Here is a 26,536-nt window from a genome sequence, read left to right on the forward strand (position 1 = left end):
GGCCAAATTAAATGCAAACTAAAAATGTTGTCCAAAAACTTTTCTGCTCATTTTACAAATTTTCGGACGCTTGAGCTTCGCTTTTAAGAGAGGTACGCAATAGATTTCAAAGATCTCTGACTGCTTGTCATGCTTCCCGGCAACTGCAGCTTTCTTGTGGATGCACAGAGGCGAGCTCAATGGTGTTGTTGCAGGGAACCGAGCGGGATGCACTGCTCGGAAAAGGGGTTTGTGTTTGAGTTTGTGCATACCAGAAATATGTTTTCTGGTATGCCAGAAATATATACCAGAAATATGTACCAGAATAATATACCAGAAATATGTTTTCTGGTATATTCAAATTAAACTATGACACTATCATGTCTGTGGGTTGTGTTTCGGTCGTACTTTTTGATTTTTTCTGACATATATTACTTTGAGGAATTCAATTAATTCAGTAACGCCTCTGTGCCATCCGGAGCGCCTGTGTGGTTGTGGTTCAGAATGAATTTTTGCCAAGCGACGTCCGATGTCGACATCAGATTTTTTTCGACATGGGGCCCTAAACACTATTGCGTTAATACGTTTCACACTAAATTAGTTCCATGTGTTTTTTATGCTGTCCACAAACAAACAAAAATTTAGAAAATTTCAAAGATGGCCCAAATCAGAAAAATTATGCAACTTTGATTCGACTTGGCGCATTTTCTATTTCACATAGAAGCTTTAAAAAAATGTCAAGCATAGAATGTTCTCTTTGCAACATTTATGCAAAATGTTATTTTCCTACATGAAACACAAGAGAAGAAAACAATAGTTAAGTTTGAAAAAAAGAAAACTCGTTTTAAAAAAATAAAAGAACTCGCGTGCCAATTTAAAAAAAAAATTTTGGATGGAAGTTTGCTTTGTCGGGCAAAACGTGGGTGCAATAATATGTTTCCTCATTTGCTTTATTCACACAATGTAACGGGCCAAAGTGGCCCATGTTGGGCATGCTGGCTTCAGTACCTTTGCTGGTTATCTATCAGTTTACATTGTATACAAATCTAGTTTTAATTTCTTTGCTGCTTCGTAACTTCGCCCTAGCAGCTTGTTTTCAACAAAAATGTATTGTCAGATTTTATTTGTGTCTAGTGTATGCGGGGGTGGGGGGCTGTAGCCCTCTGAAGTGCTCACGCACACTGAGTTTGCAGCCTACAAGCTGTGTGGACATTGCCCTTACGCCTCCATTATTCGCTTGTCAACAGCATGCGAGACACCGCAAGTGCATGTTGTGGCTGAGTTTGCCAAAACCACACAGTAAATCACCTGTAAACATCACCAAGGCAAGCTAATCCATCAGTGACAGTGCTTCGATAATCAGCAGGTGTGCCATTATGGAGGTGCTACTTCACTGCCTGTTCCCCATTCCTTACGTGCAATGGCTACTGGAACCTTCTTCGGCACCACCACATGCAAGCCACACTGTGCTTTTCTAAAAACCTATCCAAGTCATTTCCCGAGCCATTTATTTTGTTTCTCGTTATCACATGCTTTCCACGTTGCTCGTGGATAACATCTTTCTGTCTTACCTCAACCTTCACCTCTGCGTTACAGCTGCCCGAAAAAGTGCAGTGCGGCATGACTCAGCCAAAGGCTACCATTTTCACAATGAAAAGTATTAGGCGGCCTTGTTCATAAAACAGTAAACCGTGAGATGAATGCGCACGTGTGCACCCACCCACGCACGCACGCACATGCACACACAGTAGAAAAAAAAAGAAGCTGGATTAGCTCATACTTTCTTCAAGGGGAAGAAGGGCAGATGGCATATAAAGTGGAATATCTTGGTGTCACATTGACTGCTGCATTAGATTACGCTGCACATGTGAATGCAACTGCAACAGCAAGCAAGGCCTTCCATCTCCTGTACTTCCAGTGAAACTACAAGCATGCTCCATAAACGCTAAAGGAAACAATATACTTTACAAATATCAGACCAATAGTTTAATATGCCTGTGTGTCGTGAGACCCATTCACAAAAACTATAGTATCGTCAATACATTAGAAGGGGTACAAAAACGTGCTGCTGAATTTGTATCTGGTGAGCATTAGATGCTCAGATCTTTCCAGTAATCTTGGATGAAAGCCATTGTATTTGCAAATAAAAATTCTGCAATTGAAATTGTTATACCAGATATACAATGGCAAAACTAGTATCTGTGCCACAATATACCAATTTTAGGTTGTAACTAAGCCTACAATAATGCCTTATGTACGATGTATAATGCATAAATAAAAAAGAGGGACATCTTTTCTCTTCCTAGGTACGCAGCCTTCTGGACCGTCACATGCCTAGTTTGCTGTCTTCAAATTCATCATCCTCTGGTGATGAAGAATCACGTGTGGAGCTTCACCTTTCCTTCCTTGAACTGGGCAAGGCCACGGTTTCTGAGCAGAGAGCAGACCTAATGTTCCTGCCCACTGTCAAGTTTGACTTCCTCCGCTCTGTGTATGCCCACGCCCGACAGCTCCACAAGGCCATCCGTGAAGCCTCGCAGCAGTCAAAGACAAAAAGTGGGTCACACAACAGCTTCTTGTGAGACTCATTGTTATAGTATGTAGCTTACCGGCATTGGTGTTCTGACAACTACTGGTTTGGTTTTATTATATTTGGCCGTGGCATGAAAACCCATGTCTGTATTTAGGCATCACTCTTTGAAATTTTTCATGGTAATCGATAATGAAATCCCACTAGTACAGTCTCTGTCATAGTAAACTGGCCAGCACAGTAATTTGGAATAAAGATGTGTAACTAATAAAGAAAACACTAAAAAAGCATCTTTATTTCATTTCTTTATTTTTTCCTTTTCACTTTCTTTTTCTAAAGAAACACTTTGAGTTTTGAACATCCACCATAATCCAGATAACTTTGGTATGTTAAATCAATCGATTAATTAATCAATCTAATAGATCAATCAGTCTCTGTGTCTGTATGTCTACAATCAATCAATTAACCCTATCGATCAATCAGTAATTTTGGTAGGGTGGCTAACTGCCAGAATTAAATTGCAATCAAAGGCAGAATTATTTGTGATGCTGTGAATGTTTCCTGCAACTGATACTGTGTAAAACATTTCAAGTCATATTGCTAATAGTAATAACGCACTAGCTAGCTGTTGCTGCCACCGCTATACACTTTGAGTGAGGCTGCTACTTTGTCATGATTTATATGTAGGATCTGCCATTCAATGGTTTCCAGTGACTGCAGTTTTTGTCATGTGACTTGTATGTGGGACCAGGCACGCTATACTTAGTTGTGGCATGAATGTCTGATGACAGCTTGATTGCAACTTTTGTCACATCACTTGTGCATGGGACCTGGCATTCTATCATTTGCAGTGGCAACATACCTGACAATGGCTAAACTTCAACTTTCATCATATGACTTGTGTAGCTGACTTGTAAGCACTTATATAGTTTCCAGTGGCACAGGTCTCTGGTGACGGCTGAACTGCAATTTTTGTCATGACTTGTACATTTGAGTTTGTGTTTTATGGTTCCCAGTGGCACGGATGTCCGACGACAGCTACTTCTGGGTGCTCAGTCAGAGTCCGTCGAAATTGCTCGCACGGCTCATCCTGCACGAGGAAGTTGCTCCGTCACGGCTGGAAACCCTGGCACACCAGATGAAGCTGAACCTGGCCAATGTTCTTGCCCACGAGTGCTGTCCTCGAGTCCTGCTACAGAGTGCACACAGACCGAACACACTGTTTTCACCAGGTACCTATTTTACCGCAACAGCAGTTAAAGAACCGGGCCATAGAATAAAGAACAACTTTAGAGAAGGGAAACTGTACCTTCCACAGTGGTTCGAAAATAAGAAGCGGCAGTGCATGGAACTTAGTGGGGGGCCCGACAGATGGCGCTACTTAAACAGGAAGCGGAAATGTCTTTTTTTTTTTAGTACAATATTCAATATGGCTGCTTTATACCGGTGCCGTACGCTGGGTACGCGCCGTGCTCGCCTCACTGGTTTTGCGGCATGCCTCAGCTGCCGCGTTTTAATGGCCAGGAGCCTCTACTGACGCCCATACAAACAAGCCACAAGTGAGTGAACAGGACGTGCGACTTTATTGGCAGAAGAAAAGCAGTGCACCTTCTCATACAAGATCAGAAATAAAATTTGCATGTCGAGATGCGCTGAAACTATTAACGCGAGCTCGTAAACTGCTCACTTTCGTCGCCGCACATGGCGATCTGGTAACGAGCGACAATCAGTAGCGCAAGCAAATTGGGCAGTGCACCACCTGTTTGCTTTAACAGTCGCCGTAACTTACATTGCGAAGCAATCGGGTGACGCAAGGCATCTGCTGCCGCAACCAACACAGCGACATGGACTGAACGGCATTTTAGCGTTTCCGCCTTTCCAACCTGCACGTTTCTTTTTGTTCTTTTGGGGGCCGCTAATGTGTAACTCATAGTTGGTGCCCCACATTCTCAATGTGGGCATCACCATTTTGCAGCCAGTTTTGCAGGCCTTTCCACCTATGTGGCTATCAACTTCGGACCATGTAATAACGTGTGCTGTCTCCGCTCACGCCACATCACGGCCGATGAAAGCCCACAAGCATAATTTGCCGGCGGCTGCAGCAAGAAATGTCGAATGGGGAGAGCACCAATTACGGTGCATGTAAATTGGGAGTCTTTGTCGCTGTGTGGACTGCAGGAGCAGATGGTTACCTCGGGAGACTGTTGCCCATGCAGCTAACCAGGTCGCCACATCGAGGAAACAGAACACGGCGACCATAATCAAATTAGACTGCATTCAATCACCGCATAAGGTCCAGACAATACACTGTACATTGGCTAAGATCCATATGACAACAGTGGGCATTCACGCACTACAAATTGCATACAGCTTATTCAGCTATCCGACTTCAGGCACAGTGCTTGCCTACGTCGCACATGGTGGTCTAGTAACGAGTGACAACCAGCAGCACAAGCAGATTGGACAGTGCCCCACCTGTTTACACTGACAGTCACCGTAACTTGTACTGCGAATCAATCGGGTGACGCAGGCACCTGCTGCCATAGCCAATACAGCGACATGAACTACCCGGCATCCTAGTGTTACCTCCTTTCCTACATGCACGTTTCTTTTTGTTCTTTCGGTGGCCACTAATGTGTTGCTCACACTTGGTGCCCCACCTGCTCTCAATATGGATGTGGTCTGTTTTGTGGGAATCGCCATTTCGCAGCCACTTTTACAGGCCTTTCCACCCATGTGGATATCAACTTCATACACTTCAAACCATGTAATCATGTATGATAGTCTCTGTTCACGCCAAATCATGGCCAAAGAAGGCCACAAGCATGCTTTACCCACGGCTGCAGCAGGAAAGGACAAACAGGGAGCACCAATCACACTACATGTAAACAGGGAGTTTGTGTCACTGTGTGGACTGCAGGAGCAGGTGCTTACCTCGAGAGGCCATTGGCCAATACAACTGAACAGGCTGCCACATCCCAGAAATGTAACACGGCAACCATGACCAAGTGGGACAACATTGAAACAAGATTATGCAATCAAATCACTTCAGCATACTCTAACATAATGCTCAATCTATACATTGGCACTATGCATTGGCTACGATCTACATGACAACAGTGAGCATACACGCACACGGGTTGCTTGCGGCACATTCAACCGTCCGACTGTAGGCATAGTGCTTGCCTTCGTCGCACACTGCAGTCTGGTAACAAGCAACAACCAGCAGCGCAAGCAGATTGGACAGTGTGTCCCACATGTTTGCACCGACAGTCGGCGTTGAATATGAGCAGCTTGCATTGCGAAGCAATCGGGTGATGCAAGCATCTGCTGCCACAGCCAACAGCGACATGGAGTGCCCGGCATTTTAGCGTTACCGCCTTTCCAACCTGCATGTTTCTTTTTGTTCTTTTGCATGCCACTAATGTGTAACTCACACTTGGTCCCCCACATTCTCTATATACTATGGGCATGGTCGGTTTTGTGAACATCACTATGTTGCAGTCACTTTTGCAGGCCTTTCCACACATGTGGATATCAACTTCATACACTTAGAACCATGTAATTATGTATGAGAGTCTCCGGTGACGCCAAATCATGGCCGAGGAAGACCACAAGCAAAATTTGCACACGGCAGCAGCAGGAAAGGACGGAACGGGGAGCACCAACCACGGTGTGCGTGTAAATTCGCAGTCTATGTCACTGTGCGGACTGTAGGAGCAGGTGCTTGCCTCGAGAGACTGTTTCCCAATGCAACTGACCAGGCTCCCACATATGAGAAATGTAACACGGTGACAAGTACCAAGTCGGACAGCGCCGAAACCAGATTCTGCAATCAATCACTTCAATGTAGCTTTCACAAAAACACAGGCTGTCGAGCAAGAATAGCAATCCTGAATGAGACTAGGAATTCAATATGGGAATGAGAAAGCTTGCATTCAAGAAAGAAGCCACTCTACCTTGCAAGCATTGAAAGCCAAAAACATTAACAAAAGTTAAATGCTACATAGCACACAGTGTAAAGGTTAATGCAAGACACGCCAATGCTGCGTCAGCTATTTCAGGAGAGGAATTGCACATGGCAACATACACTAGAAAGAACCGCTACACATATGTTATGCTACTAGACAGTGACTGGCATTAAGTATGAGCAAAGAATCGGTTGACCTTTATTGTTTGCATGAGGAATAGGAATGATCTCTAACAAAAGTGTGGAATGAAAAAGCTTGCATTCATTGAAACAAAATTATACTTGGCAAGAACTGGCAAGGCCAGGAAGCTCACTAAGGAAGGGCAAGCTGACAGAACACTCTTAGCCAGCGTCATCTGTGCTTATTCAGAGGTTGCAGGTACATCTGAAGACAAATAATTTTGGTTGTTGAGGTACCTGGATGACTCGGCCAATATCCGTGCTGGTGGAATGATGGCGTAGGCTCTTTTCACTCTTGAAACAGTCGTCCGTAGACTTGATATCTCATCCAAATAATTCTGGAATGGCTTCTTTGTTTGTGGTCTTGCGAATTCAGCTCCAGCCCCTTCCTGTTGGTGTAGATGGGGGCTCCCGTGATGACCAAGATGTACTTGGCATAGACTCTGTTGGGGCAGAACAATGGCACATGAGATACAGCAGAGATTATCCAAACTCATGTAGTGTTTTCTTTTATGTTCGAACTCATTATGCTGAACTGTAAACATGAACAAATGTTCATATCATCTGCTACAAACAACTGACATGTATCTCAAGACTAGCAAGCCAATACAGCATATATCAAGCATATTTATTTCTGAACCAGGTGTTGTTTACCTTGTAGTAGCAGCCAAAGTCCACACAATGACCTTGTTGTAGCAGGCAGCAGCTTCTGTTTAGTGCATGGAGTGTGTTGCTTTATACTGGTGCCATCCTCATTACTGCATGTCTGGAACAGAAATTTTGACTGCATCAGAAATTGAATAAGCACAGTTTTGCAATATAAAATGCGTAAAGGTGCGACATATACATTGCAATGGTTTGTGACTACAGAACACATGCAAATGTACACTGTTTGTTCTAGGGTGCTTAAGCAGCATGGTAAATAAATATGGTTACTCTCCGTAAAATTGATGTCTGCGTAACTACAATGCATGTCAACAGCTTAAGTATTATTAAGATCACAAATAAGTACATTTGTGCGCTCGTTTATACACTACAGGAGATCACACTGTTGATTTCACAAGCAAAGAGATGAAAGACATGAAGCTATTAGAAATGATGCATTCTTTTTGTGCATGAACGTGATGCACCGCTTCACTACTGTAAAAATAGATGTCCTGAGGTAAGCCAAACTGAACAGCAAGAACATTTGGAACCAACAGGTACGAAATATGGGTGAATTATCATGTGTGCAACTGTTTAATACATTAAATTCAGTACTTTAGCTTCAGTTTATCAAAAGGTTATTCGGTTCTGTGAACGAAAGAAGTTGCCGGCGGACTCGAAAAAAAAAATATATTGATAAGGCAACTCAGTCACTTATGGCTACGGCTACAACGAGATGAAAAATGTGACGCGTGTTCCGATATCGTTTCTCTTTCGTGAATGTGTGTATAATGATGGCCTCGCAACTGAAAGTTTATTTCGGAAACAGCAACGGAGGGTCCTGACTGCCCTCATGTAATGCAGCATCTAGTTCGTTAACTTACCTCCGCCTGTAAGTTAACGAGACGAATAAATTACATAGCGATTGAAGCAGTGATGTTAAACGACTCACCGGTATTGCTGTGCCCAGTTGCAGCAGGACCCGGCTCCCATTTCGATGCAGACGTGTTCCACATGGCTCACGACTGAAACCTGGCTTTCAGGCTTACACCCCAAATTAAATAACGCGAGACATCGAAGCGCAGTAAACTGGTGTTAGCACAAAATAACCAACCAATGTACGAACCAAGGAATCCGTACCTGCCGCGCACGCGAACATACTGGTAAAAATTTTAAATTCAGGCCAGAGGTCACGTGGGAGGTCGATGATGCTGAACGCTATTTTGCGTTTAAAATGACAAAAGACAACAAAGTTGGTAATGAAAAGTACAATGTAAAATTAGGAATTATAATTTTGTAGTCTTTATCATGCAAGAAAAACGCTTCGTTTACTGTTGAAGAAAGTTTGTAGGTTAAAATTGCGCTTACTACGGCGCCTCTAGCGGGAGATAATGTGCTCAATGGGGAACCTTTTTAATTGGTGTACTATGCCTGTTTCTTTAGCAGCGCCGCGCGGTCGATTTTTTCGCCCTCTGTGGCCATTTGTTGAACTTGAGAGTGTGCGGGCCCTGACCGGGCTGGCTGTCCATCCTTCCTGATACTGAAGTCGTCATTATCATGTTGTCATCGTGAGGCCACTTCCTCGACCTTAACCTAGTACAGAAAACTTCACCCACCACTCCATTGCTCATGCTGCAGATGCTCCAAACCTCAACTAACTGGCTGTTGTAGCATAGCATGTTGAACCACAAAGTGGTGCCTGTGAGTGCACCTCTGTTCTGTTTAAGGAAGCAATGAATGACAAACAAAACACTAAAATAAGGCAGAATAAAACAGTAAGTTTGGTGTCAACTGGGATTATGGCAAATTTAAATAATAATTCAGTACATTCAGGACATCACATCAAATGCATGCAGGTGAACACGAACAGGTTGAAGAAAACAACTTAAGAGAGTATAAACAAAATCACACATACCATGTATTCCAATATGACATAGAACTCATGCATAATAGCAGTATACTTGGAGCGAACATATGTTGCCAGCAAATGAATAGGTGTATTAAAAAAATGAGAGACAATGAAAAATGTCTTGCAATTCTTGCTTTTACTGCACTGTTGGCAGTTATATCAGTGTGCGCATGTTTTATTTTCCCTCACTGTAGTTAAAGGTTGTTTTCTCGAGGGTAAAGTGAATACTTAAAAGTAGAGGTGTGCAAATGTGAAAGCTTTCGAATACAAATCGAATACGAATACTTAGCATCAAATATTGAATTGAATATTGAATAATGATATGCACATGGATTTATTAGCAAGTTAGTTCATTTAAACATGTTGGAATATTGCAGTTATGTTGTCATTAGTAAAAAAAATAAACTAGTAAGCTGTTATATTAACATGTTGTGTATTTAGCTCATGTTAGCTTTGGAAAATTGAGTAATTTCCGCTGGTTGTCTGTTCTTGCCAGCTTCTGCCTTATTCCACTGCATCAATTTCCCATAAACTCAAAGCCATTTGACCCTGTACCAGCTGTCACACATCGCAGTTGCTGTCAAGCAGGATTGGGGGTGGAGTCTGTGTAAGAGTGCACCCTCGGTGTTTGGAAACCCATGCATCTTGATACCTTTAGGTTGGCTTTTGTGCATAGCTTAGGCGTCCTGTGGCTAAGCGTGTTTTAATGCGCTAGCATTAAGGGGTTCCGTGTTGCAAAACATCCGATGTCGGCATCGAACGTTGCTTAGCGAAAATTCATTCCAAACCGCAACTACGCAGGCTCTCCACATGGCATAGAGGCGTTACTGAAGTAATCGAATTCCTCAAAGTAAAATACATCAGAAAAATCGAAAAGTATGATCTAAACACAACCTACTGACATGATAGCGTCGGAGTTTAATTTTAATATACCAGAAAACATAATTATGTTACGCGGAAACTGAGACACAAGCCCCTTTCCCAAGCGGCGCAGCCCGCTCGGTTCTTTGCAACAACACCATCGCCCTGCCCTCGCTTCTGTGCATCTGCAAGAAAGCTGTGGTTGCCGGGAAGTGTGACAAGCAGTTGGGGATCATTGAAACCGACCACGTTCCACTCTTAAAGGCGAAGCTTAAGTGTCCTCCAAGTTCTTACAGGCGAAATTTCGTCAGCAGCATGAAATTATGGCAAAATTCAGCACAAAATCAAACAAAATTTTTATAGATTCGATAGAATGAACCCTAATAAGCTCGTTTGCTCACAGCCAGCAATATATTTGATTTGTTTTGAATATCCATCATCATCATCGTCGTCATCATCAGCCTGGTGGCACCCACTGCAGGGCAAAGGCCTCTCCCATACTTCTCCAACTACCCCAGTCATGTACTAATTGTGGCTATGTTGTCCCTGCAAACTTCTTAATCTCATCCGCCCACCTAACTTTCTGCCGCCCCCTGCTACGCTTCCCTTCCCTTGGAATCATGTCCGTAACCCTTAATGACCATCGGTTATCTTCCCTCCTCATTACATGTCCTGCCCATGCCCATTTCTTTTTCTTGATTTCAACTAAGATGTCATTAACTCGCGTTTGTTCCCTCAGCCAATCTGCTCTTTTCTTATCCCTTAACGTTACACCCATCATTCTTCTTTCCATAGCCTGTTGCGTCGTCCTCAATTTAAGTAGAACCCTTTTCGTAAGCCTCCAGGTTTCTGCCCCATGCATGAGTACTGGTAAGACACAGCTGTTATACACTTTTCTCTTGAGGGATAATTGCAACCTGCTGTTCATGATCTGAGAATGCCTGCCAAACGCACCCCAGCTTATTCTTATTCTTCTGATTATTTCAGTCTCACAATCCTGATCCGCGGTCACTACCTGTCCTAAGTAGATGTATTCCCTTACCACTTCGAGTGCCTCGCTACCTATCGTAAACTGCTGTTCTCTTCCGAGACTGTTAAACATTACTTTAGTTTTCTGCAGATAAATTTTTAGACCCACCCTTCTGCTTTGCCTCTCCAGGTCAGTGAGCATGCATTGCAATTGGTCCCCTGAGTTACTAAGCAAGGCGAATCGCAAGTTACTAAGGTATTCTCCATTAACTCTTATCCCCAATTCTTCCCAATCCAGGTCTCTGAATACTTCCTGTAAACACGCTGTGAATAGCATTGGAGAGATCGTATCTCCCTGCCTGACGCCTTTCTTTATTGGGATTTTGTCGCTTTCTTTATGGAGGACTGCGGTGGCTGTGGAGCCGCTATAGATATCTTTCAGTATTTTTACATATGGCTAGTCTACACCCTGATTTCGTAATGCTTCCATGACTGCTGAGGTTTCGACTGAATCAAACGCTTTCTCGTAATCAATGAAAGCTATATATAAGGGTTGGTTATATTCCGCACATTTCTCTATGACCTGATTGATAGTGTGAATATGGTCTATTGTTGAGTAGCCTTTACGGAATCCTGCCTGGTCCTTTGGTTGACAGAAGTCTAAGGTGTTCCTAATTCTATTTGCGATTACCTTAGTAAATACTTTGTAGGCAATGGATAGTAAGCTGATCGGTCTATAATTTTTCAAGTCTTTGGCGTCCCCTTTCTTATGGATTAGGATTATGTTAGCGTTCTTCCAAGATTCCGGTACGCTCGAAGTCATGAGGCATTGTGTATAGAGGGTGGCCAGCTGTTCTAGAACAATCTGCCACACAATCCTTCAACAATTCTGCTGTTACCTGATCCTCCCCAGCTGCCTTCCCCCTTTGCATAGCTCGCAAGGCTTTCTTTACTTCTTCCGGCGTTACTTGTGGGATTTCAAATTGTTCTAGACTAGTCTCCCTTCCATCATCGTCGTGGGTGCCACTGGTACTGTATAAATCTCTATAAAACTCCTCAGCCACTTGAACTATCTCATTCATATTAGTAATGATATTGCCGGCTTTGCCTCTTAACGCATACATCCGATTCTTGCCTATTCCTAGTTTCTTTTTCACTGCTTTTAGGCTTCCTCTGTTCCTGAGAGCATGTTCAATTCTATCCATATTATACTTCCTTATGTCAGCTGTCTTACGCTTGTTGATTAACTTGGAAAGTTCTGCCAGTTCTATTCTAGCTGTAGGGTTAGAGGCATTCATACGTTGGCATTTCTTGATCAGATATTTCGTCTCCTGTGATAGCTTACTGGTATCCTGTCTAACGGAGTTACCACTGACTTCTATTGCACACTCCTTAATGATGCCCATAAGATTGTCGTTCATATCTTCAACACTAAGGTCCTTTTCCTGAGTTAAAGCCGAATACCTGTTCTGTAGCTGAACAGAACCTAATATACCTGAATATTCGTATACAATCAAATATTCGAAATTTTTCAAATACTTAGTTTTCATATCGAATACGAATATTAAACTATAATATTCGATAAAATTCGAGATTTTCAAATATTTACACACCCCTACTTAAAACGTATAGCATAGGCATCTTAGAAAATCATGCCGTGTTCACAATGCTGTTGTGCTTATGTATGGAAGTTATTGTGCTTAATTTCCACTTTTTGCTTGATTCCTCCACAAATAACTTGAAGGTCCAGCTTTAAAATATAAAAGGCATTGTATTAGCAAGGCTTGGCTGTATAGGTAATACAGTACTGAAGTACAGTTGACTTCCGTTAATTCGACCTTGATGGGACCAAAAAAAATTTATTTGATTATCTGGTGGGCTGAATTACCGTATTTACTCGCATAATGATCGCACTTCTTTTGTCAGAAAAATTGACGCAAAATCAGGGGTGTGATCATTACGTGAGTTAAATTTCATGCGAAAAGAAAATTTTTTTTTGTCCCGCGTTTGCTGCTGATGGACCCCAAAACAAAAATGGTGGCCGGCGGAGCAAGCCGAACGCGCCGAACGCGATTATTTTTTTCTTCTCGTGAGTACATTACGGGCATTGAAACAGTTTCTTCCGTATCAGTAATGAATGATATCGTTAATATTGGCAAGTTTGCGGCAATAACGTAGCCATGTCCACTCTGAGGGGACAAAAACAGATGGGCGCGCTTAGCTGCCAGTGACATAGAAACACATGGCTGGCATGCTGGGGAAACTGCGGAATCTGTCTTCACTACTATCCTGATACGGCATGTTTCCGCTAAGGGTGGGTGAATATCTTAGCTGTGTTACAAGCGTCGGCGTATGAATAGGGTACACTTTTAACATATCAGTGTAAACGTGGCTACTATCGTTGCCGCTTGCAATTCGTTGTATGCCCACGAGTGCAGAGGAGAAGAATCGAAAAGCGCCTTTTTTGATGTTGTTGACCAGAACAAAGCCTACACATAATAAAGGCAAGTTTGGTTGCAGCTTTCTTTTTAGTCATCGAAGTGCGGAAAGTGATGAAAGTGATGAAAGTAATGAAATGAGGCATCTACTTAAGAATGTTTGGTGCGTGCAGACTGTTTGGTTTGTCTTGAAGAGTCTTTCTCGTAGCATTCCACAGATGGTAAGCGCGATCATTATTAGCTAGACTTGGCACACGACATATCACTGCGGCAAGTTCGGGGTGCGATCATTACACGGGAAATAAAAAAATCTACTTTCGACGACAAAATTCAGGGGTGCGATCATTACGCGAGTGTGATCATTATGCGAGTAAATACGGTAAAGAGGCTTGAAAGTGTCAAGCACACCTATACTGTTATATGGGAGTATTTTCCAGATTTGAATGTGCCCCGAAGTAAAATTCACCCTCAGTTTTTATGGGCTAGTAGTACAAAACAATGTGCGCCCAAATCTGAGGTGCTTCAGATTTTATAACACACAAAAAAAGTAGTATACCTCCAATTCTGGCTACCACAAATAAGTTATAAGATGAAATCTGGAGAGTTTATTTTCAGAGAATGAAAATTTATTTGCACTTAACGCTTGTGTCATCAATCTCAAACATCTCTTTATCGCTCTGTACAGACTGCATGTCGTCTTCCATGCAGTCCACTTTGTTTGACATTCTGCATTTCTTGACCCATACTTTCCGCTCAAGTCCCACAGACGTAAAAAAGCTTCTGTATACAGTGAGACTGCATATAATGCAGTCTTTTTTACTTGTGTTTATCTTCCCATAAAACTGAATGTACGTACATACCATTTATAGCGCAGCTGCACAATACGAAATACCGGTCATAAAGCAGTTGCTGGAAAATACTTCAGACAAGCGAGGCAGCGAGCACTATCAATTAGGTGTGCCGGTCGAAGAAAGAATGTCGAGGGCGCTCTTCCCTCGTAGAGGAGGAGGAGATGGAGCAAGCAAGAAAACAAGGAATGGAGGGGAGGGGGGGAAACGCGGTTGCAAGGGGCTGGCACTGTCTGCGCGTGAGAGTTGCCTAAGCACCGGAGAAGCCTTCTGCTTTGGCTGCTTCTCCTGTGTGAAAAATAAATACAGTTGCCAAGTGATTTTTTTGGGAGATGAGCAGAGTCACAAAAATATCTCGTTTATGGGGCAGGCTGAAAAAACGAATTTCTGTGGTAAAATCAGTTTGTTGTTTTTTACAACTCCAGCACTGCGAAAAAATCAGTCTAGGCCTTGAGCATGCTTTGCATTCACCCATCGTGATGTGTGTCATTGCCAAGCACAGTAGTTGCCAGCTGATTGCCCACAAAACCCGTTTCACGTGCTATGCTGTCACTTAAGCCTGTGCGTGTGATCTTGCACCAGATATCCGTGTACTATTTGTCTGTGGGTGTGAACATAATCAGGGACAAGCTTCCCGCGATGGCACACCACCCGACACCCCCACTAGCTAGGCCTAACCAGCACTGTCTCATCAGGAGTCGGCAGCCAAAGTTGCAATTTGGCGCAGGGTCAACGAAATGCTTTGCAGTGGCTGTACAGCACTTAGAAAGTGGAGGAATGACCTCAACAACGAAAGTGAGGGCACATATTTGTCATATGCTTTGATTCCTGGACAAATGTGGCATGTGCGCAGCCTTTGAAAAATTTTGCTTTTGTTATATAGTGCGATACCACTTATAGTATGGAAATGCACGACTCTGGTGACTTACATTATAAGTGGTCTATGCTGTACAACATATGTAAAGCCTATTTTCCAATACTCCCGCATGCTCCCGGATCATAATTAGCAGAACATAATTGACTCCCTAGAAAGTATTGAAAATCGTTCTGCACGCAAGGTAAATGACTATCGTTATATCAGCCACATCACAGTTATGAAGACAAACTTATAGCCACCTTTGCTAAGCCACTGTATGCGGTGCCTTCACCTAAAGCGTTTTCACGATACAATAGACTTCCTTTAATTGGACCGTGGTTAATTTGGTTTTTCAGTTAATTCGATGCTGTACAAAGGTCCTAGCCGGCACTTATACATTTCTATGGGTTCAAACTTTCGTCGTTTCGATCCTGAAATTAGCCATCTCCAAATAGCTTGAATTTGGCTGGTCACTACGCATGTGTCCAACCCCAATGGTGACCACTGTGGTGACTCCAATAGGTGCTGTCTAAAACATGGCAGCTATGACCAGGGTGTTGAACCAAACAGAAACTGAACCAAAAATTGAAGCTGTGCCATTATTTTCAGGCAAACCGGAACTGAACCAAACTGATATGTCTTAAGCCATCTTGGAACCAAACATGAACCCGAACTTCTTGGAGGAACTGTGCAAAACGTTTTCAACTGCAGATTCAGCCCAGGATTGTTCTTGCTGAAGTTATACGATGACCATGCGGGCAGCTGTGCTCACTAGAGTCAACGGCATCTCTTGTGTCAATTCATTGTTGCGTGCGGAGTGTTACCGCAGGAACAGTCATAATGTTCACCATGATCTCATTGACTGTTTCATCTGTAGGCACAGTCGGTGTGTACTGTCTAGACCTATTAGCATCCACTAATATGTGCTACATATTGTTGCAAGAGGAAAAGGCAAGCAGTGAGTTCCAACCAAACGGCCGTTTGCTGTTCGTTTTCTGCAGCAGTTACCATGTGCACTTCTTCCTGCTCAGCTTCTAGCGTAACTAGCGTGTGCCATTACTCCTCCCTCCAAAAAAAGAACAAAAAGAAGAGAGACTACTCCTCCATGTGACTAGACAAAAGTTATCCATCCCCCCCCCCCCCCCCAAAAAAAAAAGTTGGGGAGATGTTAAATGCCACAAGAAGAAAAGAAAAGAAATGAGAAAGACAACGGACGTGACGACAGGGGCCGCACCACAAAGTTTGTGGATGGGAGTCAGCGTGAGTGGTAGGACTTCATTCTGGTAACGTGAACAATGTCAGAGGAACGTGGTCTACGGGAGTGGTGCGAAGTTTCGGGTGGAATAAGTTCGTAGTTGGCAGGACTTAGTCGATGCAAAGCTATGTAGGGTCCAAAGTATCGGCGAAATAATTTTTTGGAGCGGCCTCGACGTACAGGGGTCCAAACCCATACAAGATCTCCTGGGTCGCATGTGACGTCTTGATGGCGTATGTTGTATCAACAAGCATCTTGACTTTGTCGGGATAAAATTTGTTGCCGTGCAAGGTGCCGCGCTGTTTTGGCACGCTGAACAAAGGCGTCTGTATCTGGTGTGGTAGGTTGAGACGAAGTTGGTAGGAGCATCACGTCGAGCATAGTGGTTACGTCATGTCCGTAGACCAGACGAAAAGGAGGAAATTCGGTGGTTTCTTGAAGCGCAGTGTTATATGCGAATGCTACATACGGGAGCAGCTCATCCCAATTTTTATGATTTGTGGCGACATACTCAGAAAGCATATCCGCAATCGTTTTGTTGAGACGTTCAGTTAACCCGTTATTCTGCGGGTGATACGCAGTTGCCGGACGGTGCGTTGTTCCACTCAGCTGCAGAATATCTCGGACCAACTGGGCGGTGAAGGCCGTACCACGGTCTGTGATGACGACAGCAGGAGCACCATGTCGAAGGATGATATTTTTGACAAAGAAGTTGGCTACATCTGAAGCAGTAGCTCACTGAACGGCTTGTGTTTTGCAATATTGAGTGAGGTAATCGGTGGCAACGATCCAGCGGTTATCACCCGAAGACTTGTGAAATGGGCCAAATAAATCCATCCCGACTTGTTCAAAAGGTGAGCAAGGAGGTCGTACAGGCTGAAGCAGATTGGCTGGTTTCAGTGGTGGAACTTTGCGACGCTGGCAGTCTTGACAACTTCTGACCTACTGCTTCACGGTTTTTGTGAGTTTTAGTCAGTAGTACTTCTGCTTGATCCTTGCCAGAGTACGCGTGAAACCATGGTGCCTAGACGTTGATTCGTCATGGCATGCACGTAAAACGTTGTCGCGGAGAGGAGCAGGAACAACGAGCAGGAAAACGGTTGCCATAGAGTGAAAGTTTCGCTTGTATAGGATGTCACCGCGTAGGTAGGAAGAGGACAAGTGACGTGCGAACTGCCGCGGGGGTTGTGGGCTGCTTCCTTCAAGGTATTCAATCAAGAGCTGGACCTCAGAATCTTGGCGTTGCTGTTGAGCTAGGTTAAAAGATGGAAGAGTACAAAAAAAACCAGAGTCGTCGTCAGTATCTAGTGGTGCGGGTTCAACGGGGGCATGGGAGAGACAGTCAGCGTTTGTGTGTTTCTGGCCAGACTTATAAACGATTGTCATATCAAATTCCTGCAACTGAAGGCTCCGTCTTGCGAGACGGCCTGAAGGATCCTTGAGATTCGCCAGCCAGCAGAGAGAGTGGTGGTCGCTGACAACGCCGAAGGGGCGTCCGTACAAGTATGGCTGGAACATCTGGATAGCTCATACGACTGCCACACATTCCTTTTCAGTTGCCAAGTAGTTTTTTTCAGCATTAGACAACATTCGGCTGGCATACGCAATAACGCGTTCAACACCAGCTTAAAACTGTCAGAGTGTTGCTCCGAGACCAACGTTACTAGCATCAGTATGGACTTCTGCGTCGGCCTCAGTGTCAAAGTGACCAAGGATTGGTGGTGTCTGTAGACGTCGCTGAAGGTTGTGGAAGGCGTCGGATTGTGTCAGGCCCCAAACAAATGCGATCTTGATGAGTCGTTGCAAAGGTTCGGCAATCTCACCAGAATTGGGCACAATGCGGCGGTAATACACACAAAGCCCTAAAAATCGGCTAACATTGCGCTTTGTCTTTGGTATCGGGAACAGAGCAAGTGCCATGGCTTTGTCAGGGTCAGGGATACACCGGTGCTGCTGACAATATGACCTAGAAATTTAAGCTCCTTGTAGCCAAAGTGACATTTTTCGGGCTTCAGAGAAAGGCCAGCACTGCGGATGGCTTGAAGAACGGCCTCAAGCCACTGCATGTGTTGCCCAAACGTGGGGGAAAAAAAACAACTACATCGTCTAAGTAGAGTAAACACGAGTGCCACTTGAGGTCAGATAAAACTGTGTCCATCATGCGTTGAAATGTGGCCGGAGCGGAACACAATCCAAAAGGAGGACCTTAAATTGATAGAGACCATCTGGTGTTATAAACGCCCTTTCTTCCTGGTCCCATTCGTCAACTTCAATCTGCCAGTACCCGCTACACAGATTCATTGAAGAAAAGTAATGGCCATGTCGCAGGCGATCCAAAGAATCGTCAATCCGAGGAAGGGGGTAAACGTCTTTTTTTGTGATCTTGTTCAGTTTGCAATAATCGACACAGAATCGTAGTGAACCGTCTTTCTTCTTAACTAAAACAACAGGTGAAACCCAAGGATTTGTTGATGGTTGAATGACATCATCGTCTAGCATTTGTTTAACTTGATGACGAATAGCATGCTGTTCTCTCTGCGACACTCGATAAGCGTGTGGCGAACAGGTTGGACGGTCGGTTCAGTGATTATTCTGTGTTTGGTTAGAGGAGTCTGCTTGACCTTTGACGTGGTGGCGAAACAGTCGCTAAATGACGATAGCAGAGTGAAGAGCCTCTCCTTTTCAGTTTGGTCTAGCTGTGGGTTGACGTTGATGTGACTGGTCAAGTCCACGTCGCTTGGTTACGGAATCGAGATTGTCGTTACCGAAGCACAGGCGTTGGACTCAGCCACTGTTTCAAAGTAGGCCATGGTGGTATGCCTCACAAAGTGCTTGTATTCGCCACTGAAGTTGGTAACTAGGATGGTGGTTTGCCTATTTTGGAGCTCTACCAGACCTCGTGCGATGCCGGCTTCTCGATCCAGCAAAAAGTTGAGTTTACCTTTGGCGATGCCTACTTCTAGTTGGTCTTGTAGGCATTCAACGAAGACGAGGATGCTACTTCGAGGCGGTAACGTCACGCAGTCATCGACCACGCGTAAAGCCGCGTGGTGATGTTCATCCTTCACACTAGAATCCACAGAAACATAGTTAGAAAAAAATGGCTGTGGCTTAGCTAAGGTTAAGCCCAGGATGCGAAGCATACTAGCCTTTATTTTAGTTGTTGAACCACTGTTTAGCCTGGTGAACTGCTGTTGCTTGGCTATATTTGGTTCGGCTAGACAAAGAAACAACTCATGCGTTACTCTGCTTCGCCTTCAAGAGTGGAACGCGACAGCGTTCCCGTCGACCCGCCAAGGGGTGTAAGACAATGGGCTACGGCGCAGCGACTACGCGCCGCGCATTGGACGCGGTGAGCGTCGAGCATCGCAGCGTTCGGCGCGGCAACGAAATGTGCGCCTGAGCAAGCGATGCACGCCTGAGCCTTAGAAACAGCTCGTTTCTAAGGCAACACCGCATTCACTAGAGGCGCTTTTGTACCGCTTTGAAGCATCGTACTCGTGGCTCAGTGGTAGCGTCTCCGTCTCGCACTCCGGAGACCCTGGTTCGATTCCCACCCAGCCCATCTTGCAAGAGTTGAGCCAAAGCCACCTAGAAACAAGCGCAGCTGCTTATATACCGCCGCGACGCCGCGAGCAACGGCGCGAGTTGGAGCCCCGTTTCTCCTCTGTCGTGACGTCATGGTGTCACGTGGTCAGCCTTGAAGGCGACGCCGCGAGCGACGGCGCGAGTTAGAGCCCCGTTTCTCCTCTGTCGTGACGTCACGGTGTCACGTGGTATGGCATGGGCTCAAAGGTCATTGAAGGCGACACTGCCGCGCCTGAGGAGCTGGGTTGAGCTCTAGTAATATGCTTCGCATAAAAGTCACGAACAAGTCACGCAGGTTACTCCTGGAGAAAACCCATGCCCAGTATAACCAGCTGAGAACACTTGGGCAGCACAAGAAAAGACACTACAAAATTCGAAGCACAAATTGCAAGTCTGGCGGTGCATCATCCAATGCGTAACATGAGGTGTCCTCCAGCCGTAATAAGATGTGGGCCGTCCCACGCTGTCAGCACCTTGCGCAGCCGAGTTACCAGTGAGGCACTCATAACCGAGTAATCAGCTTTCGTATCGACAAATGCAGTTACCAGATAACCGTCGATGGAAACAGTAATAGCAGCCGAAGTTCTTTTGGCAGTTTCAAACGAAGGCATCAGTGGTATGCGCGAGGGGGTGGCATCGGCGGATTATATTTGACGGTTCGCATGACAGCGGCCTCACCCCCGGAGGTCGCCATTTTCAGTTTCCCCGGCGTGGGCTTCCACTGTTGACTCCAGCGGAATCAAAGGTGGGTCGAGCGTGGTTTGGTGACGCATACCGACGAGGTGATGGCGACCGTGACGGTCTTCGCTGCGGGGCACGAGGAAGCCGGTTACCTTTTAAGTATACCTCGATTTCGTGCGGGCGTTTGCCATAGCGCGGGCAACGGGCGTCCGGGTGGTATCCCCGCAGACCAATCCGTCGGTACTAGCAGTCGCGATACAAGTGACCAGCCTCCCCACAGTGGTAGTACAACGGACTGTTGTCGGGAGCGTGCCATACTGTAGACTTGCGCGGACCAGGATGAAAGGCTGCTTGCATATTCGTGCAGTGGGCTGGACTTGAGAAGCTTCCAGGAATCTCAGCAGAAACGGCCCACCGATGGCACCCAAACCCGAAGAGCATCCGTGTACGAGAACGTAGGGGGTTCGGTATGTGTTGGTGGCGAGGGATGAGCCACTTTGCCGACTTCCTCCCGAATGACATCCGTAAGAGCCGCGGCACTTGGAGGTGCCGGAGCCGATGCATAAGGCTTCTGCAGTTCTTCTCGAGCAATCTGCCGTATTAGTTCGGTAAGGGACTCCCTGTCATCATTTGCAGGTACAAGAGAACATGCAGCAGCCATGGTGGTCTGGCGTTCCTACTGCGAGAGCCGCTGCCGAAGCATACGTTTCATGACTGTTGCCTCACAAACGAACTGAGACACTGTTGTAGAAGAATTGTGCACGAGGCCCGCGAAAAGCTGTTCTCTTGCGCCTCGCATTAACAGACGCACCTTCTTGTCTTCTGCTGTTAGTGGGTCGGCCCGACGGAGCAATCGCGGCATCGACGAACATGGCGACGGTTTCGTTCAGCATTTGGAAGCTCGAAGACAGTGCCTGTCAGGCTCTTTCTTTCCTTTCGGGTGTGCTGAAGGCTTCGCAAAGCAGTCGGTAAAACTCCTGCCAGCTGGCAAATGAGGCTTCGTGGTTCTCGTACCATACTCTTGCAGCGTCTAAAAAGGAAATGTAGACATTCTTCAACTTATGCCTATCGTCCCAGTCGTTAAAGGCAGCAACCTGGTCGAAACGGTCCAACTAGTCTTCAACGTCTTCAAAGGCGTCGCCGTGGAATGGGTTAGGCGTGCGAGGCGCGTTGACAATGCATGGTACACCAGCATTTGGGATCCCCTCGGTTTGGCTTGCGGTTGTTGTCGACATCTTCCTCACGGAGCTTGCCAGGGGACTGTATTGCGGCGGAAGACCTTGGAGGCGACGGCTGCTTCGTTGGATTTCTGCCGTCCCCGAGGTACTGCCGTCGGTAGCTTCTGGTTCAGGACCAGTAGGCATAGGGTGGATGCGTACCCGATGCCTCCACCAGTTTGTCGCGAGAGGAAAAGGCAAGCAGTCAGTTCCAAGCAAATGGCCATTTACTGTTTGTTTTCTGGAGCAGCTACCACGCGCATTTATTCCTCCCTGGCTTCTAACGTAACTAGCGCATGCCAATATCTATATTTCACGCCTCAAAATGAGTAGTAGCAGCGAACTCTACGACTGCCCCGGTTTTACATTTGTCATCTTCGCAGTTTATGTCCTGCTTCGTGCTTCATTGAACCACTGCTCGGCGAAATTCAGGTTTGCATCGTGCACTCATTTGCAATCATTGCTGGCAACTTCAATGCAAGTCACTTACCTTGTGGCCCAGTTGACAGAGATAAGTGCAGCGCACAGTTATCACAATTCGCTTCCTCCAATGATCTCGTAATATTCAGTAACCCTCGATACCAACCCAGATTTCAATTGTATGGCGCTCAACGCTGAATCGGCACTTGCTTCATCTGTGCGTTTGTTGCGCCGACCCACAATGCCTGGAATGGAGAAAAGTGCCCATGCCGCTTTGCCAACGGTTTCAGACAGCCGTTCAAAGCGGCGCGAGGGTTGGGGATCGTTCTGCACATGTTTTGAAGAGAGCAGCGCTCAGGTATGGTGCATGTGTAAAAGTCTAGAGGGGACAGCATTCCGGCTGGCGCAGCACAAATGGTGTAGCGTGACTGGTCGCAAGCAGTGCACGCTGAAAACGTCGGACTATACACCTGCAATTTTGCGAGTGCAATTTAGAGTTGCGCTCTAAAATGCACTCGCGAAACGCACCACAACCTGCGGCAACGTTGGTCTCCGCTGTACTTTCGTAGCTGCACCGACTGCAGGTTGCGGAGTTCCACTACACGTATAGGTGGCGTCCAAACACATGTTCCAGCAATGCTTTCCTTTGAGTAATTGCCACATATCTCAAAGGCTGTGCTTTTTGTTACTGCGAGCGTGCATAAGCATGTCAGCTGCCATGTTTTAGACGTTAACTGGTGTCACTTCTGAGCAGAACACCTCGTAGAGAAAGAGCAGAGCCTTCAAAATGTAAAATGAAAAGAAGAAATAACAAGAAGGAACACGCAGTGCAACATGTTTTATCTAGAAGGTCTTGAGAAAGGGAGAAAACTGACCTGCAACAGGCGCGTTGGAGGCGCAAATGCGTCTCTGTCCAGTCGGGCCTAACCAAAGGGCCGCAGATGAAAAGAGCAAAGCTGCGTGGTGCGCGCAGGGATGCCAGCATCGCCAACATGCTCCCGCGTGCTAGCACTCTCCCCATCCACAATGGCGTGGAGTTCGAATTATCAGTGGCAGTGCGGATTTCAATGTGAATTAGCGGGATACATTACATACTAGTTTCATTACATTGTTGGACGGACCGCGGTGGCAACTTTGAATTATCCAAAATTTCTAATTAACAAGTTGTGCATTAACGAACTTTTACTGTACTTTGTTCAAAATGCTCCTACAGTTTACAACAATGGCTGTTAGATTGTGTGAGGCAGGGGTCATCTTACGAGCAGACTGTCACTTCTTAAACACTGGAACAACTTCCTCTTTGACTTTGACCCAGGTGAAGGCCTTGCCGCCAACAATCAGCTTGTCTAAACTTAGTGTAACTTTACTGCTGGTGCCTATTATTTCTGTTTTAGCATATTTCCATAATCTTTTCTGGATATCTCTTGTTTCTGGAGCGTAATTCTGATCTACACTGTATTCAGACTCCTTGATTTTTTAAACATTTTTAAGGATACCCATTTTTTCCTTGTCGAAGGGAAAGCTAACAACACTTGGTCATTTAAACCTCTTAAAAAGATTAAATTACGGGGTTTTTACGTGTCAAAACCACGACCTGATTATGAGGCGCGCCGTAGTGGGGGACTTCAGAAATTTCGACCATCTAGGGTTTTTGAACGTGCCCCTAAATCTGAGTACACGGGTGTTTTCGCATTTCGCCTCCATCGAAATGCGACCACAGCAGCTGGGATTTGATACCAGTACCTCGTGCTTAGCAGCCCAACACCACAGCTGCTAAGCAACCACGGCAGGTGTTTGAACATCTTGTTGTATTTACCGGCACAATGTGCTCTTTGTACTGACTTCATTTGTATTGCAAGATGGGCCTGACAGATACCTTTAATCACTTCTTCTGACTGATCCCACGTTTCTACCTTGTCGTTTTTAACACCATAAAAAACAAAATTAGCCCTTTGACTGCTATTTTAGAGGTCGACACTTTTGTTTGCACTTCTTTGACACCCTTTGTGAGCAGTTTGACTGCATTCCCGTGCTCCTCTACTGCCTCTATAAGAGTTACAATCTGTCCTTCAGCTGTTCCTAATTTGCCGTTTATTTTGGTGAGCATAGCTTCATGTTTTGAAAATTTTGCTTCGATGGCATCCAGCTTGTTCATGATGGTGCTCTGACTGGCCTGTAAACTTTTGAGCAATTCTAGTTCTGATTCAATGAAGGGGCGAGGATTGAGCTCCAAATCACCGTAAAGCAACAGTAGTAAAATCAAAAACAGCATCCGGTTAGCAAAAAAACAAAACCTTCTGTGGAGAGATTGGTCTCTCAGTTGTTACAATTACAGGCAACACATGCTGCTGTGAGAGGAATCGGCAATGCACGCACAACGTAGTGTACGTACTTGAAAGGGATAGTGTTCACTAACCTGCAGTACCAACATGGGCATGAGCTTCATGTCGGCCAGTGTGCCGCTCCAAATTCCACGAAGGCATGTAGTCCTGTGCTTAAGTAAGGTTGGCCATGGTCAGTGACCTCTGACGCTTGGAAGGTCCCTGGCATATCAATCGCGATGCAGCTCATATTGTTGAGGTGCTTGTTGTGCCTGTCGCGGGTGAAGGCTAAATATTTTCAGTGTATATATTTGACGGCTAAAAAAGTTATTTGACGTCACGGACCGTGCAATATGCAACGCATTCTTGGCTTAACCAAGCTAAGCCTGGCCATTTTTTCCTCCAGTGTGGCTGGGGCTTAACACATTCGAGGGTCGTTAGAATGTTTTTTAAGCTAGTACAATGAAACCTAAAGCTATGAGTTTTAGCAATACCTGTGAAAGTCTACTTCTTCAGTTGTATTATCTGATTTCATGCAAAAGTGCGATTACAGAGACTGTATGAAAATACGTTACTCCTATGGGACATTGACCACAAAAGAAAGAAAAAAAGTGTATTATCCTGAAGAATGTATTATGCAGTATCGTATCAATGAGATTTCACTGTACAATCATCTTTCTATTATTCGAGGTTGAGTACTAGTGGTAGAATTATAATGAGGAATGCCTTCATCATCTGGCTAGAACTTCAATATCCTGGGGAAGTTTATAATTGTGTCCTGCATTTACCTCAGTTTCTCAGTAACTGAAGCTCTGTTCGCTATAATATTGACGCTTTAGACGTTCTTGAGCACTAATGTCTCACTTTAGCTTGACTTAATATTTACCTTTAGTGTGCTTTTAAGCAGCGACAACAAGTCGTGTCACATGTTCTTTGCATTCTGGACAATGCATGCATCGCAGGACGAACTAGTGAAGGGGTTAGGCATGGGCCACCATCCCGTTTGCAATTTTTGCTGAATAATTTGATAGATGCTGAATATCAAATGCACTATGAACTGCATGAAGGATATGTTGTGTTTCTTGATATTCCTTAAGAGTGGTGACAATGGAAATTAACAAATTTCCATTCTGTGAAGTTAGCTGGTTTTGCCTTTTTCTTATTGCCAGAATTGGAGGCATGCTACGTCTTTTTTGCTAATGAGTCGGGTGCGTATTTGATATCTACTTTGTTAAGGAGCTCTAATGTCATTTTTATGTTAACTTTCTACTTTGAACCCTTAAAGAGATAGGTGCATGTTCAATTAGGGGTTGTGTTGGAATCGAGACAAATACTTACAAATAAATCAGTGGTGTTTCTTTTTGTATTTTTTCTGCATCTTGTTTAATTCAACCCACCGAATAATTCTACCAATTTCGCCAGTCCCGTGAGGGTCGAATCAATGGAAATCAACTGTATTTACTTATTTACTACGAACACACTAGTATCATCAAGATGCCATATTTACTTGTGTAAGGCCTACTTTGGGGTGCAAAAATGTGGAAAAAATTTTTCACCAAGCGCCACGTGCATACTCATGTCCAGGTTAATTCCCGCAACCTGCTACAAGATTGCACTATGCAGTCCATGTCAGAAAGATCAATCGGCAACAGTAAATGTGCTTAGTCGTCTGCCAGGGGTTGCATTTATTTACATAGCAATTTGAGTGCAGTTCAAGGCTTCAGTGAGTAGCCATAAGCCTACCTTGCTTAAAGGGAAGCTGAAGAGTCTGTCGAATTCAATAAGACACTCATATACGGATGCGGGAACCTTATAAACCATGTAGGTAAAATTTTGGTTTTTTTTTTTCAATTAGGAGCGACGTAATCG

The 26,536-nt window shown here is 44.9% G+C and overlaps 1 protein-coding gene across 1 annotated transcript in view; it reads left to right on the forward strand.

The window, feature by feature from the left end:
* Nucleotides 1–26,536, forward strand: part of Sptz (zinc finger FYVE-type containing 26 spastizin) — a 183,896-nt gene that overhangs the window by 42,037 nt on the left and 115,323 nt on the right. The window contains exons 14-15 of the mRNA XM_050180184.2: nt 2,286–2,535; nt 3,526–3,741. Coding sequence (XP_050036141.1) covers nt 2,286–2,535; nt 3,526–3,741 — 466 coding nt within the window. The remainder of the gene's footprint in view (nt 1–2,285; nt 2,536–3,525; nt 3,742–26,536) is intronic.

This window comes from Dermacentor andersoni, chromosome 7 (assembly GCF_023375885.2).
Source record: "Dermacentor andersoni chromosome 7, qqDerAnde1_hic_scaffold, whole genome shotgun sequence".
Lineage (NCBI taxonomy): Eukaryota > Metazoa > Arthropoda > Arachnida > Ixodida > Ixodidae > Dermacentor > Dermacentor andersoni.